The following is a 16,257-nucleotide window of genomic DNA, read 5'->3' on the forward strand; positions in this document are numbered from 1 at the left end:
GAAAGTGAGGGGGAAAATGGAACCAAGTTGGAAAACACTCTTCAGGATATCATCCAGGAGAACTTCCCCAACCTAGTAGGGCAGGCCAACATTCAAATTCAGGAAATACAGAGAACGCCACAAAGATACTTCTCCAGAAGAGCAACTCCAAGACACATAATTGCCAGATTCACCAAAGTTGAAATGAAGGAAAAAATCTTAAGGGCAGCCAGAGAGAAAGGTCGGGTTACCCACAAAGGGAAGCCCATCAGACTAACAGCAGATCTCTCGGTAGAAACTCTACAAGCCAGAAGAGAGTGGGGGCCAATATTCAACGTTCTTAAAGAAAAGAATTTTAAACCCAGAATTTCATATCCAGCCAAACTAAGTTTCATCAGTGAAGGAGAAATAAAATCCTTTACAGATAAGCAAATGCTTAGAGATTTTGTCACCACCAGGCCTGCCTTACAAGAGACCCTGAAGGAAGCCCTAAACATGGAAAGGAACAACCGGTACCAGCCATTGCAAAAACATGCCAAAATGTAAAGACCATCGAGGCTAGGAAGAAACTGCATCAACTAACGAGCAAAATAACCAGTTAATATCATAATGGCAGGATCAAGTTCACACATAACAATATTAACCTTAAATGTAAATGGACTAAATGCTCCAATTAAAAGACACAGATTGGCAAACTGGATAAAGAGTCAAGACCCATCAGTCTGCTGTATTCAGGAGACCCATCTCACATGCAGAGACATACATAGGCTCAAAATAAAGGGATGGAGGAAGATCTACCAAGCAAATGGAGAACAAAAAAAAGCAGGGGTTGCAATCCTTGTCTCTGATAAAACAGACTTTAAACCATCAAAGATCAAAAGAGACAAAGAAGGCCATTACATAATGGTAAAGGGATCAATTCAACAGGAAGAGCTAACTCTCCTAAATAAATATACACCCAATACAGGAGCACCCAGATTCATAAAGCAAGTCCTTAGAGACTTACAAAGAGACTTAGACTCCCATACAATAATAATGGGAGACTTCAACACTCCACTGTCAACATTAGACAGATCAATGAGACAGAAAGTTAACAAGGATATCCAGGAATTGAATTCATCTCTGCACCAAGCGGACCTAATAGACATCTATAGAACTCTCCACCCCAAATCAATAGAATATACATTCTTCTCAGCACCACATCGCACTTATTCCAAAATTGACCACATAATTGGAAGTAAAGCACTCCTCAGCAAATGTAAAAGAACAGAAGTTATAACAAACTGTCTCTCAGACCACAGTGCAATCAAACTAGAACTCAGGACTAAGAAACTCAATCAAAACCGCTCAACTACATGGAAACCGAACAACCTGCTCCTGAATGACTACTGGGTACATAACGAAATGAAGGCAGAAATAAAGATGTTCTTTGAAACCAATGAGAACAAAGATACAACATACCAGAATCTCTGGGACACATTTAAAGCAGTGTGTAGAGGGAAATTTATAGCACTAAATGCCCACAAGAGAAAGCTGGAAAGATCTAAAATTGATACTCTAACATCACAATTAAAAGAACTAGAGAGGCAAGAGCAAACACATTCAAAAGCTAGCAGAAGGCAAGAAATAACTAAGATCAGAGCAGAACTGAAGGAGATAGAGACACAAAAAACCCTCCAAAAAAATCAATGAATCCAGGAGTTGGTTTTTTGAAAAGATCAACAAAATTGACAGACCGCTAGCAAGACTAATAAAGAAGAAAAGAGAGAGGAATCAAATAGATGCAATAAAAAATGATAAAGGGGATATCACCACCGACCCCACAGAAATACAAACTACCATCAGAGAATACTATAAACACCTCTACGCAAATCAACTAGAAAATCTAGAAGAAATGGATAATTTCCTGGACACTTACACTCTCCCAAGACTCAACCAGGAAGAAGTTGAATCCCTGAATAGACCAATTGCAGGCTCTGAAATTGAGGCAACAATTAATAGCCTACCCACCAAAAAAAGTCCAGGACCAGATGGATTCACAGCTGAATTCTACCAGAGGTACAAGGAGAAGCTGGTACCATTCCTTCTGAAACTATTCCAATCAATAGAAAAAGAGGGAATCCTCCCTAACTCATTTTATGAGGCCAACATCATCCTGATACCAAAGCCTGGCAGAGACACAACAAAAAAAGAGAATTTTAGACCAATATCCCTGATGAACATCGATGCAAAAATCCTCAATAAAATACTGGCAAACCGGATTCAGCAGCACATCAAAAAGCTTATCCACCATGATCAAGTGGGCTTCATCCCTGGGATGCAAGGCTGGTTCAACATTCGCAAATCAATAAACATAATCCAGCATATAAACAGAACCAAAGTCAAGAACCACATGATTATCTCAATAGATGCAGAAAAGGCTTTTGACAAAATTCAACAGCCCTTCATGCTAAAAACGCTCAATAAATTCGGTATTGATGGAACGTACCTCAAAATAATAAGAGCTATTTATGACAAACCCACAGCTAATATCATACTGAATGGGCAAAAACTGGAAAAATTCCCTTTGAAAACTGGTACAAGACAGGGATGCCCTCTCTCACCACTCCTATTCCACATAGTGTTGGAAGTTCTGGCTAGGGCAATCAGGCAAGAGAAAGAAATCAAGGGTATTCAGTTAGGAAAAGAAGAAGTCAAATTGTCCCTGTTTGCAGATGACATGATTGTATATTTAGAAAACCCCATCATCTCAGCCCAAAATCTCCTTAAGCTGATAAGCAACTTCAGCAAAGTCTCAGGATACAAAATTAATGTGCAAAAATCACAAGCATTCTTATACACCAGTAACAGACAAGCAGAGAGCCAAATCAGGAATGAACTTCCATTCACAATTGCTTCAAAGAGAATAAAATACCTAGGAATCCAACTTACAAGGGATGTAAAGGACCTCTTCAAGGAGAACTACAAACCAATGCTCAGTGAAATCAAAGAGGACACAAACAAATGGAAGAACATACCATGCTCATGGATAGGAAGAATCAATATCATGAAAATGGCCATACTGCCCAAGGTTATTTATAGATTCAATGCCATCCCCATCAAGCTACCAATGAGTTTCTTCACAGAATTGGAAAAAACTGCTTTAAAGTTCATATGGAACCAAAAAAGAGCCCGCATTGCCAAGACAATCCTAAGTCAAAAGGACAAAGCTGGAGGCGTCACGCTACCTGACTTCAAACTAGACTACAAGGCTACAGTAACCAAAACAGCATGGTACTGGTACCAAAACAGGGATATAGACCAATGGAACAGAACAGAGTCCTCAGAAATAATACCACACATCTACAGCCATCTGATCTTTGACAAACCTGAGAGAAACAAGAAATGGGGAAAGGATTCCCTATTTAATAAATGGTGCTGGGAAAATTGGCTAGCCATAAGTAGAAAGCTGAAACTGGATCCTTTCTTTACTCCTTATACGAAGATTAATTCAAGATGGATTAGAGACTTAAATGTTAGACCTAATACCATAAAAATCCTAGAAGAAAATCTAGGTAGTACCATTCAGGACATAGGCATGGGCAAGGACTTCATGTCTAAAACACCAAAAGCAATGGCAGCAAAAGCCAAAATTGACAAATGGGATCTAATTAAACTAAAGAGCTTCTGCACAGCAAAAGAAACTACCATCAGAGTGAACAGGCCACCTACAGAATGGGAGAAAATTTTTGCAATCTACTCATCTGACAAAGGGCTAATATCCAGAATCTACAAAGAACTCAAACAAATATACAAGAAAAAAACAAACAACCCCATCAAAAAGTGGGCAAAGGATGTGAACAGACATTTCTCAAAAGAAGACATTCATACAGCCAACAGACACATGAAAAAATGCTCATCATCACTCACCATCAGAGAAATGCAAATCAAAACCACAATGAGATACCATCTCACACCAGTTAGAATGGCAATCATTAAAAAATCAGGAAACAACAGGTGCTGGAGAGGATGCGGAGAAATAGGAACACTTTTACACTGTTGGTGGGATTGTAAACTAGTTCAACCATTATGGAAAACAGTATGGCAATTCCTCAAGGATCTAGAACTAGATGTACCATATGACCCAGCCATCCCACTACTGGGTATATACCCAAAGGATTATAAATTATTCTACTACAAAGACACATGCACACGTATGTTTATTGCGGCACTATTCACAATAGCAAAGACTTGGAATCAACCCAAATGTCCATCTGTGACAGACTGGATTAAGAAAATGTGGCACATATACACCATGGAATACTATGCAGCCATAAAAAAGGATGAGTTTGCGTCCTTTGTAGGGACATGGATGCAGCTGGAAACCATCATTCTTAGCAAACTGTCACAAGAAGAGAAAACCAAACACCGCATGTTCTCACTCATAGGTGGGAACTGAACAATGAGGAAACTTGGACTCGGGAAGGGGAACATCACACACTGGGGCCTACCATGGGGAGGGGGGAGGGGGGAGGGATTGCATTGGGGAGTTATACATGATATAAATGATGAATTGATGGGTGCTGACGAGTTGAAGGGTGCAGCACACCAACATGGCACAAATATACATATGTAACAAACCTGCACGTTATGCACATGAACCCTAGAACTTAAAGTATAATAAAAAAAAAAAAAAGGAAAGTGTAAAATAACACCAAAAATAGACAACTTTTTCTTAAGCCATTCCAGTGTAGAGAACAAAACCTTATGAAAACAGGAATGTCAATTGTGTAATCATTATTCTAATTAGTGAAATAGAAGTCCTCATGTATGTGTTACAAGAATTTCCCCCATAACATTCTTTTTGACTTAAGTTCAGTGACAGTTTGCATTTGGTGGTAAAGGATTTTCTCCATGTCCTAAATTAAGACCATTAGAAAACACAAGGCCGTGGGAGCAGTAACCATCTGATGACTGTTCTTGTGTATCCGGTGTCCACGGACATGGGCCACGTGCCTCATCTGTGTTAGAGGGTGGAACGGATGTGTTTGGTGCTGCATGGGATCTGGCGTTCCTCTTCTCCTGGAGTCACATCCCCACCCAAGGCCCTCTTAAGTGTTCTGCCCTAGCTTGGTTCAAAGAGGTCATGCAACTGACTTTATCAAGTGGAATTGGGATATATTTGATACACATTTGCCTAACAACACGGAAAAGGGTTTTCCTCCTTCCTTCCCTGCAAGGGACATCCTACTGCTTTGAACTTCCAAGTATGCCTAGTCATCTTTTAAAATGTAAAAGTTTTCAGAAAATTGAGGGTTGCTTTCCTTGTATGTGCTTATTATCTTGACTACCTGAATTGTAAGGGATTTTTATATACTCATATGTTCCAAAGTCAGCAACTCTCCTGTTGGTTCATTATTGAATGTGCTGTAAATGAAGTCTTTTGCAATTAAAATGAGGTTTGCCCACATCCAAAAAAATAAAAAATTAGAGGATGTAATTTTCGACGAATCAGAGCAATCCAAACAAATCCAAAAGTTGGGTTTGGACTCAGTGGAAGGAGGCAAATCAGGCTCTTTTTTTTTTTTTTTTTTTTGCTTCAGTGAGGTTCAAGAAAACTGAGTCCTCTCTTTGGTCCATTATTCTTTGGTGTGTAAGGCTAAAACCCTGGCTACTAATCAAGTGTTACTTTGACTCACTTTACCTTTGCTTATCCTTGTTGCATCTGTCCTCCCAGAGGTAGAAGGGAGGGGGCAAGACAGAGTTGGGAATGCCTGCTTCTCTGGGCCACATGTCAACATAGTGGTGGTCATTTCTAAACCTGAAAGGTCTAAACATCAGGCCTTAGCCTGGCCTAGTGTTTCTCAACAGGGTCCCACGCTGGCCCAGGATAGTTTTCGTTGTTGTCATGTCCTGAGCATTGCAGGAGGTTTTGCATATGCTAGTAGAACCTGTCAGCCTTCTCACAATTTCAGATGCTTCTGAGTAGGATGGCACCTTCCCCCTCATCTTTGAGAACTAATGAATTCTTTGTGCTTACTCACCTACAACATGTCCCCCACACTGAACTTGCACCCTGCCATTTTCTAGATGTCTGCTTGGCAAGAGCTTCCAAATTACTAAATATTCTCATCCCTAGAACTTTAAATACAATGGGTTCTCAAGGAATTAAAATAAAATGCTAATATGAGAATAATTCAGAATATAACTGAATTCTAGATTATTTATAAAGCAACATGGAATCTTGTAGAAACTCAGCGACAGGCTGGGCACGGTGGCTCATGCCTGTAATCCCAGCACTTTGGGAGGACGAGACGGATGGATCACTTGAGGTCAGGTGTTCAAGACAAGCATGGCCAACGTGGTGAAACCCTGTCTCTACTAAATATACAAAAATTAGCCGAGTGTGGTGGCGCAGCCTGTAATCCCAGCTACTCGGGAGGCTGAGGCAGGAGAATGGCTTGAACGCGGGAGGCAGAGGCTGCAGTGAGAGCTGAGATCGCACCATTGCACTCCGGCCTGTGCGACAGAGCGAGAAAAAAAAAAAAAAAAAACTAAAAAACTCAGGGACGTTGTTAAAACTAGTGTTCTTTGTTCTATGGTGTGCTGAAAAGAGAGTTAATGGAGTCCTGGCTGTCAGTTCACCGTGAGTCATAAGAGGATGTGTTCTAATGTTTCATATTTGTAACTGGGGATCCCCTGGAAGAATCGTCTGGAAATTATGACCTTCATCTGGCGATTGTAGCTGTTAAAGTCTCCAAAGAAGCCATTCTTACATTGTGTTGTGAAATTATTACTCTATCTCAAATCTGTGCCAGAAAGAAAATAAAATGTGTGTTTATGTATATATGATAAGCTATGTTTTATTGAACTAATCATTACAGAACTTTTATTGGGCACTGACTGTGAGCCAGGCACTGTGCTAGTTTCTCTGAAGGCATTATTTAATTTAATGCCCACAAAATGCCTCTGTAGTAAGCAGTATCGTCATTCCTATTTTGCATGTAAGGAAGTTAAGGCTTAAGAAAGTTGTGCAGCTTCCTCAGGATCACCAAGCCAGTTAAGTGACAGTGTCAGATTTCAAATCCAAACTTTGAAATTCATTCTCTAATTTCTTCAGACTACATGGATCTGTTCTGGCCAGTCTAGCTGCCCCAAGTTCTACTTTGGTGTTTTGAGTCTGAAGCCCCAACTACTAATCACGTGTTACTTTTACTCGCTTTGCCTTATTGCATGTGTCCTTGTTGAATATGTCCTCCTCCAGGAAAAAGGGAGGTGGCAAGACAGAGGCGGCAATAGGGGTTTATTCGACAAATATTTACTGGACACCACCACCCGCAGATCCCTGCACTGGGCAAACAGGACAGAGATGTTCCTGCCTGAAACATGTGTGGATAAGTGCACAAATGTGTGGATAGATGGATAAAATAAATAAGGAGGAAACACATGGAATACATCAACAAATAAGTGAATCATGGCATGAGACAATCAGCGGGAAGAGTGGATGGCATGGGTGGGTGAGTGAACGGGGAGGTAAACGAACGAACGAATGAATGAACGGAGTGGTTTTGAGTGTGAGCTACCAGAAGTCCCAGCGCCTAGCGGCGGGCGGGTGGGCGGAGGGGCGGCTACTCCACACAGTACGGTAGGCTCAGGCTGCTCCTCCTGGAGCCCCGCTCTCACCGCCTCCCCCTCCTTTCCTCCCTCTCCTCCTCCTCCGCCGTCGCCGCCGGCCGCCCGCCGGCCGCCACGACCCCAGTCCCCGGCGGGCGGGCGGAGGAGGCGACCGCCGCGCGCTGCTGCACTCGTCCTGCCGCCGCCGCGATGCGCAGAGGGACCGAACCGCCTGGGGGCCGCCGCCGCCGCCGCGCCGCACCATGAAGCTCCGCAGCAAGGCGGCGGCGCTGCTCCTGCTCGCGCTGGCCGCGCTGCTGCTGGCGCTGCTGTCCCTGCGCGCTGGCCGCGCTGAGCCCCCAGCGCCTCCCGCACGCCCCGCGTCTGCCCCGCAGCGCCACCCCGCGCCGGTCCCCGCGCGCTGGCCGGGACCGGGCGCCCTCCCCGGGGCCAGCCCAGGAGTTCGGAGGCGCCGGCCCCCGCGTCCGCGCCCCCGAGCGGGCCGCCGGGGCGCTGCGAGACTGGAGAAGTTGGCGAGGTGAGTCGTGGCAACCCCAGAATCCCATCTGCGGACCCGTGTCTGGCTCCCTACACCCGTGCCAAGTCCAAGGGAGGCTTTGGGCTGGAGAGACAGACTTCCAAGTTTCACCCACGGGCTGCCCGCTTCTGTTTCTTAGCCCGATAGAAAAGAAGACCCACCTCGGTGGAGTCCCTCTAACAGCTCAGTGCTGATAATCACGTACATTTTTGAAGTGTCAAGGAAAGTGGTTTTGTACATTAAATTTTTTAACTGTCATTTTTGCACTCTTGCAAACATGCACCCTTTGTTTAATTTGTCAAAAGCCATCACGATGCAAGAATGCTTTATCTAATTCTCATGTTTCACTGGAGAATTTTGCCGAAACCTTAGATCTGATTGAGTTGGAAAAGTTAGATGTTTACCAACGACTGGCAGCCTCTCGTTCAACCTGGAGTACCCCCATGCTTTGAACAGAAGACACACTTGACCTAAGTTTATTAAAAAGTTCTCTCCTTGAAAGGACTGATGCGTGGCACAGAAAAGACAGAGTGGGGGTTTCCAGATCCTCATTCTGTTTCAGGCTCAAGTGTGGTCAAAGGGTTCTCCTACAAGAAAAACATCTTAACCTTCGACCTTGTGTTTGATACTCTCTTTCCCTACCCAAAGCTTAACACGCGGAGGCTTTTCATCGGAGCGCTTTATCTTTGGCCTTAGGGTTGCTGGAACGCGCCGCAGGTTAGGGATTTGGTTCATTTCCTTTGTTGTGGAGGGCTTTTCAACAATCCCCTTGTCTTCTAGCGAGTCTGTTTCATCTGCCCTTTCAAAACTGTTGTTTCTAACTGCCAATGCAATGTCCTCGTTTGCTGGGCTCCTTAATTTCAACCTGAAGGGAGTTGAAAAATTCCTTTTAACCATAATGACTAAATCTTTTTGGTGCTTTTGCTGTAACTAAGAGAAAAGACATGAAACCTCCAGAAGTAGCTGTGTCAGCTTTTGTTTCCCTTCTGCCTCACTACAGATGGGTACTGACAAGTTTTAGAGGGAAAAAGACCCCAACGATCTGTCACTTTAAAGTACTTACAACACTTTACAGCCCCTTCTGGATGTGTACAGTCTTTAAGGATATGTCTGTTAGGAAATTAATAGGATTTCTCCTCTTCTATACTGGTGTTTCTTATGATAGATTAATTAGGGTTTAACTGCAAGTTTAATATGATTGCTAAGTTTGATGGGACGACTGGTAAGATAATAATAATAATGTCACCCTTAACATTGTTAACCTATTGCCAGGGATATTGCTAACCGCAGTACATACAAATAGTCACAGTTAACACTTACATATACAACTATGTAATCCACACCATAATCTCCCCCATGATCTCTGCTCACTGCAACCGCCACTTCCCGGGTTCAAGCCTCCCAGGTTCAAGAGATTCTTGTGCCTCAGCCTGCCAAGTAGCTGGCACACAGGCGTATGCCACCATGCCCAGCTAATTTTTGTATTTTTAGTAGAGGAACGGGGTTTCACCATATTGGCCAGGAACTCCTGAGCCCAGTGATCCCCCTGCCTCAGCCTCCCAAAGTGTTAGGATTACAGGCGTGGGCCACCGCGCCCTGCCCACACCATAACCCTTTGATAGTGGTTCTCAAAGTGTGGACTTTAGACCAGTTGCACAGGCATCATCTGGGAACTTGTTAGAAATGCAGATTCCTGGGCCCCACCCCAGCCCTACAGAATCAGAAGCTTTGTGGGGGGGGGGGGGTGGTCAGCAACCGTGTTTTAACAAGTCCCTCCCACTGTTTCTCATGCACAACAAAGTTTGATAACCTGCTTTGCAAAGTAAGCACCAATGGTATCCCCACTTTTCAGATGAGGAAAGTATTGCACAAGGGTTAGCAATTTGTCCAAAGTTCACAGGTAACCTGGTAGAGAAAGATAAAGATCCAGGCGGTGTGGACTCAGGTTGAGCACTTACGTGCTATGCTGATGTCATGCCATAGACTTGCCTGCAATTCGTAATTTTACTGAGATGTTTTTTAAAGAAACACTAGATTTTTGGATCTGTCTCATTCTTCAAGGTGTTGAGAACAGTGGCGCAGCATCTTTTTGTTTCTGTCTGAACAAAGTGGCTCTGACTAGGAGGAGATCATGAACAGAATCCAAATGGGTGTTTTAGGGAAGGACTATTTCCAGGAGCAACAGTACCCTTGAAGCCATTTTTCTTTTGAACATATCTCTTAGATTATCATGGAAATCATGGCCAACACCATAGGAATAAAGAACAAAATTGTAAAACTGGAAAAGGAGTAAAAAACAAAAGCCACAGGAAGTCTCAGGCTCAAATGCATAAACAGTTGACATTTTCTGGGACTTATTTATTGTTTCTCTTGCTACCTCGACAGAAATGGCAGCAGAAGACTCTGAAGTTGTGAGGGAGTGGGAGGAAAGATCTCTGCTAGGTCTCCTTTATTGCTTTCCTAATTCTGCTTGGGTTAAATTTTTGTGGTTTAGGAGGAATTTCATTTAGGGAGGGAAGAGAAAGCCTCCTGTTTTCAGAAAACGAGTGCTTTAATCTCTTTACATGGCTAGAATCCAGAAGAGATGAAGGCTACGTGATCTCATTTCTCTGGTCTGGGGAGGGTCAGGCTTGTGGTTGTAGTTAGCTGAGAGCCTGGAGTTGGATGTGACACAGTCCACCACCTGCTTACCATCCACAGCCTGTGCTGCCTCGCCTCCCACAGGGGGCTGCTGTAAGTGAAGTTCTGCCACGTCAACGCAGGAAACGTAGCACTCTCCTTCCACATCTTGTTTTCATTTCACAGAAGTTTCCAAGGACTTGCCTCGTTAGTAGGCAGACCCTTCAATTTTATAACTAGTCATTTGTATACAATCTGTCCTGTGGTGGCCTCCTTCGCTATAAATATAAAGCCAGGAGGTAAGTAAGGTCTGAGCTTTTCTGTCAAGGGGGGGATTTGAAAACGGACACCATTCTGGAAGCAGCAGTCCCAGTGCACAAAAGAAATGAAATCTTCCTTCTATTTTGGCTTATTGGTGATTTATACCTGGCTGACTTCCAAAAAGAATCTGAGACGACGTATAGTAAGAGACACATATACAATAAGTCCATTGAAATGGTATGAAAAATGAAAAGTCATAAAGAAGAGGTGTAAATAAATACTGTTCATCAAAAATAAACAGTACTTTTGTTAGTAGGATTAAGTGTTAAATTTAAGCCTGGCAGCCATTTCAAAAAGGGAACCTTGAGGGGCTGCCTCATTTTCACTGAATAAGAGGAAAGGTTTATCAAGAAAGATCTTTTTTTTTCCCTGAAACTGAATCATAAAATGAGAATTGTACTTGGGAATAGATTTTAGACATTAGAAGACTTGCTCTAGGTCACTTCTGAAAACTCCTCCTTGAGCCTACATGTGGAAAAGGAAGGTTAACTGCTAATCAGTGCAATATAGGAAAGAAGTTGGCATGTGGAGTTCAGCAAATTGGGTTCTAGTCCAAAGCCATTTCACCTTATTTTCTTCATCTGTGAAATGAGCAAATTAATCCAAAAGTTGTCTAAGATATCTTCCAGCTCAGACATTTGATGATCCTGTGGATGAGATCATCAAGTTTAGCAGCAAAATCCCAACAATGGCTATTGCATGGCCCTTTGTGCTAACTCTTGCAAAATCACTGTTTTCCATTTATGGGCTCCATCCTAGGGCTCTTACTGATTACTCAACCGCAACCCTGTCCTGAACTTTATTCTTTTTCTTCTGTGTTGGCCTGGATATTGCTGTTTCTCTTAAAATATGGCTTCTAAGGGAGACTTAAGCTACCTTTAAGCCGGTAGTTTTCTTCTGCCATTTTGTTCCATAGTCATTCAGCAAATGTGATTGCACATTTACTCTGTCAGGCACTCCTGGTACAATGGTGAATGAAGTTGCTGCCCTCCCAGAATTTGGGGATGAGGGAAAGGAGACAATACAGAAACACATTACACTTGGCAGCCTCCCCAGCTACTCCAATGAAAGGAAGCATGTGTCTCATCAAGAGGCACCATTTCCTGCAGTTCCCTTTAGTGTTTGAGATGAATCTTCTCAGAGTGTTCAAACCTGAATAAAGGTCTCACTAAAAGGGATGGTGTTCTGCAGCAAAATGCTTCATCTATGTCCATCCTATAATTAGCTAATAGCCCCAGAGCACATTAAAGGTGTCTGGATCTTGAGTACTGTCTATGATACTATGTAGTGTGAGTCTTGATTCTATCCACAATTCATTTTTGTTGATTGGTCCATGAATCCCCTCGATCACCCTCCACACCTACTCAGTCAGTAAGCCCTATTGGTTCTGTCTCAAAAATATATCCCCAGTTCCACCATTTCCACTCCATAGTTACTTAATGAGGTCCTAACCACCATCATTCCCTAGCTGGACACCTACAGGTGCCTACTCTCTGGTTTGTGTGGTTCCACTCTAGCGCCCTCTACAGTCCATTTTCCTTACGGCCGCTAAAATAATCTGTAATAGGTAGACCTGATGGGGTCCACCTATTTGCTGGTTAAAGCCCTCCAGTGATTGACTTCCTATCACACTAAGAATAACTTTAAGTTTCCCGGTGTGGCCTTTAAGCCCTTGCTTGATCTCAACGCCATTTAGTTTTCTGGCCTCCTCTTCTACCACTCCCCATTCACTTGCTCTGCTTCAGCCACACTGGGCTTCAAATACACCAAGCCCATTCCTGCCTCAGTAGTATGCATCTCTCTAGTGCTGGAATGTTTGCGCACATCCTAGCATGGCTAGCTCCTCCGTTTCTTTCAGGACTGTTCTCAAATATTTTCTCCTAAGGGTGTCCTCTCCATCACTCTCTTCTTCCTTACCCTATTTAGTCTTTTGTTTTACGGAGCACTCATTGTGTGAATGTTGTATGTTATTTGCTCCTGCCCCCTCATGTACACCTAACAGTGTTCTCCTTAAAGCACTATTTCACTGACTCCTAAAACAGAGATGATCTCATAGTAGATACTCAATACATATTTGTTGAATGAACTAATTAATGGGTGCAGGACCTGCCTGTGCCAGCCCTGTTCCAAGATTTACTTATAGTATTAAGTTCCTTATTATCCAGTAATATTCAAAATGGTCCCATACCCTTTTGAAGAATAGTGAGTGTCTTTAATAGTAACACCATTAAAAGAGAGGGACGTTTTTCCTTTTAAATAGGTTGTATTATTTTTTATTACTTTTATTATTTGGGTTTTTTTCTTTTTTGGGATAGTGTCTCACTGTGTCGCCCCGAGAGAGTCTAAGCCCACCATGATGATCCGTGCCTTTCATAATGTGAGCTTCTTGTATCCAGGACTAAGCCTGTCAATACACTCATTTCTCTGCCAACAGCTATTGGTTTTACAGGTGTGTCATATGACCCAAATTGGCCCAATCAGCCAGAAGGAAAGAACTTATTTTATATTATTAAACGAAAGACTCCATCTTCTAGATACAACCAAGGAAATAAATAGCCCCAGCTGCCACCATGATTGTAAAGGAATCATCTTTAGGATGAAGCCATCTGTTTGGGCAGTAGAGAAAGAAAATACAGGTCCTTGAGGACACCACTGAGTCCCAGAACCAAGGCATCCTGAGGTCTAACGTTTCTTGGGCCCTGTGTTGGAGTTGAGAGTTCTGTTGTTGCATCCAAAATCATCTTAGCTGAACCAGATGATTCTTTTAAATCAAAATCTTGGGACTGTTGATAGAGAGAAAGGGGAATAGTTGGGTGGGGGCACCCAGGAAGTGAGCATCCACCACACCCCAGAGCAGCCATTATGTGCACTTGACCTTATCAAAGCCTGCGGGTGACTTACCAGGGGTAGGTTCCTGAGCAAAATCAGAGCTTTTCTTAAGGATTTTTAAAAATTGGGATCAGAGACTATATGGTAAATTAGCAATAGCTTGAGCATACCTTAGAATGACCCTGCATGCCAGATGCACCTGAATGTGTGTTCCAACCTAGGGAATCCTGGAGTGGCCAACCCAGAGATTCATGCTTATGTTCTATGAGGAACATCTGAGCCCTCGTCCGGCCCCGTGGAACACGGGCTATGCAGGGGGTTAAGGCCTTGAGTTTTGGGTTGCATGAAGATTGCCAGGTGGAGGTTGTTGAGGGGAGGGTGGTAAGTGAAAACGCTATAATATGTAAACTGCACACCTTTTGCAAACAGTTGCGGTTATTCTGCCCAGCCCTTCCCCACTGGGCTGTGCAGTCATCTTGTCCAACCCACCGCCACTGGACTGCATGTAAGGCGGTCCTCCTGCCCAGCCCACTGCCACTGGACTCTCTCCCTTATATGGAAGCCCCCAGTAAAACCCCAGGTCTCATTTGCTGGCTCTGGGTCTCTTCTTCAGCCTCTTGAACCTGGTGCCTTCCCCATTGAGGTTAATAGGGGTTTGGTACAACGGAGACCTAAGGGAACAGCATAAGGGCAGATTGTTTCTAGTGGCTGAAGCTGTAAGTTAAGCAACTCAGGGACTGCAACTGTATTTCTGCCAGTGGGGAAGGCTGTTCTGCAATAGGAGCTAATGGAAACCAAGATGGTATGGAGAGATGAGAAATGATGCAGAGCAACCCAGATGGGGTGGAGTGGGGTGGGGTCAGGTCGGCTGGCAGCGGTGTGCAGGCCAGCGGGGTGGGGCCGGAGCGGGGGGGGTGGGGGCGGTGGACAGCTCCCAGCACTGTTCCCAAGGCCAGCTTCATGCCTTTCACTGTCTCAACCATTTCTAGATTCTGTGATGTAATGAATTCCCCTTTTTTTCTTAATCTAGTTTGACTTGCATTTGTTACTTGCCACCAGGGAGTCCTGACTAATTTGAATATGTAGCACCTGCTTTTAACACCTTTACTAAATTCGGTAAATACTGGCCACATTGATACTGTTACTTTTTAAAACTCACAGGTGAGAGTCTTTGGAAGAGAATTTGAGAACAGATTTGTTTTCCTTAGGAATACTTCATTTATAATTCCCTGTAAAAAAGACAAAATTTTATGTTGTACATATTTTAGCACAATTTTACAAATAATATAAGAAAATAAGATACTTCTGTTGAAGATGGTATTCATTTTACATTTCCCTTAAATATTCCCTAGCATTTGTTTCAGATTATGAAGTTCTGAAAAGTCCTCCTGGAAAAAGAAGTTTTTTGACATGATACCTTCATTGGGAGTTGCTGATTCTGTGCCAGAAAAGAGTGCCCTTCATATATTTCAAGTGACTTTTAGATGATCCCCTATCTCTTTTAGCAACATGAGATACTGTAATCTCATATGGTACAATTTATAAACCAAGCTTTACATAAGACAATAGAGAATACATAATCCAAAATATGACTCTCTTTGATGAGTGAGAAAAACTGAGATCCGAGAGGTGAAATAATAGTGTACATAAAGCACCTAGCACAGTAGGTTAGCTCATGGGAGTCACCAAATCATTTGCTGTTCTGAGTACTATTATTATCCATCATTGCATTGTTAGGAATTGAGCCATAACTAGACCCAGCTAAGTACCTGTGTGACTTTGAACAAGTCAGTCCTCAGCAAATTGTGGCTTTCTCAGAAATAAGCTCAGTGACAAAATGAGACAATGCAGGTAAAATGCTGACACCAAACATGCCACGCCAGAAACTCCCGGCAAGTGTTAGCAAGGGCTAAGATACAGATTCAAGGCTGGGCCTGGTGGCTCATGCCTGTAATCCCAGCACTTTGGGAGGCTGAGGCAGGAGGATCGCTTGAGCCCAGGAGTTAGAGACCAACCTAGGCAACATAGTGAGACACCCATCTCTATTTCAGTTTTATATATTTTTTAAAAAATGCAGATTCAAGCAGCCTTTTCTTGTTGGGGTAGGTATGACTTGAGGAAGCTGAGACTCAGCTTCTGTATATAATAAAGGATACACCAATCTCAGTCTCCTGGTACTCATTAAAAGCTGAAGGAGTGTGGCCAGGTGCGGTGGCTCATGCCTGTAATCCCATCACTTTGGGAGGCTGAGGCAGGCAGATTGCTTGAGGTCAGAAGTTCAAGACCAGTCTGACCAACATGGTGAAATCTGGCCTCTACCAAAAATACAAAAAGTAGCTGGGCATGGTGGCAGGCGCCTGTAATCCCAGCTACTCTGA

At 43.3% G+C, this 16,257-nt stretch overlaps 1 protein-coding gene across 2 annotated transcripts in view; it reads left to right on the forward strand.

Moving 5' to 3' along the window:
* The first annotated feature begins 7,659 nt into the window (after positions 1-7,659).
* The window catches only part of GXYLT2 (glucoside xylosyltransferase 2), an 83,141-nt gene continuing 74,543 nt past the window's right edge, over positions 7,660-16,257 (forward strand). Inside the window, exon 1 of one of the 2 annotated variants that reach the window (XM_010385979.2) lies at positions 7,660-8,110. In XM_010385979.2, coding sequence (XP_010384281.2) covers positions 7,836-8,110 — 275 coding nt within the window. In that variant the 5' untranslated portion in view covers positions 7,660-7,835. The remainder of the gene's footprint in view (positions 8,111-16,257) is intronic. The other variant, XM_030919572.1, reaches the window with a different exon arrangement.

Source organism: Rhinopithecus roxellana, chromosome 1 (genome assembly GCF_007565055.1).
Source record: "Rhinopithecus roxellana isolate Shanxi Qingling chromosome 1, ASM756505v1, whole genome shotgun sequence".
Classification (NCBI taxonomy): domain Eukaryota; kingdom Metazoa; phylum Chordata; class Mammalia; order Primates; family Cercopithecidae; genus Rhinopithecus; species Rhinopithecus roxellana.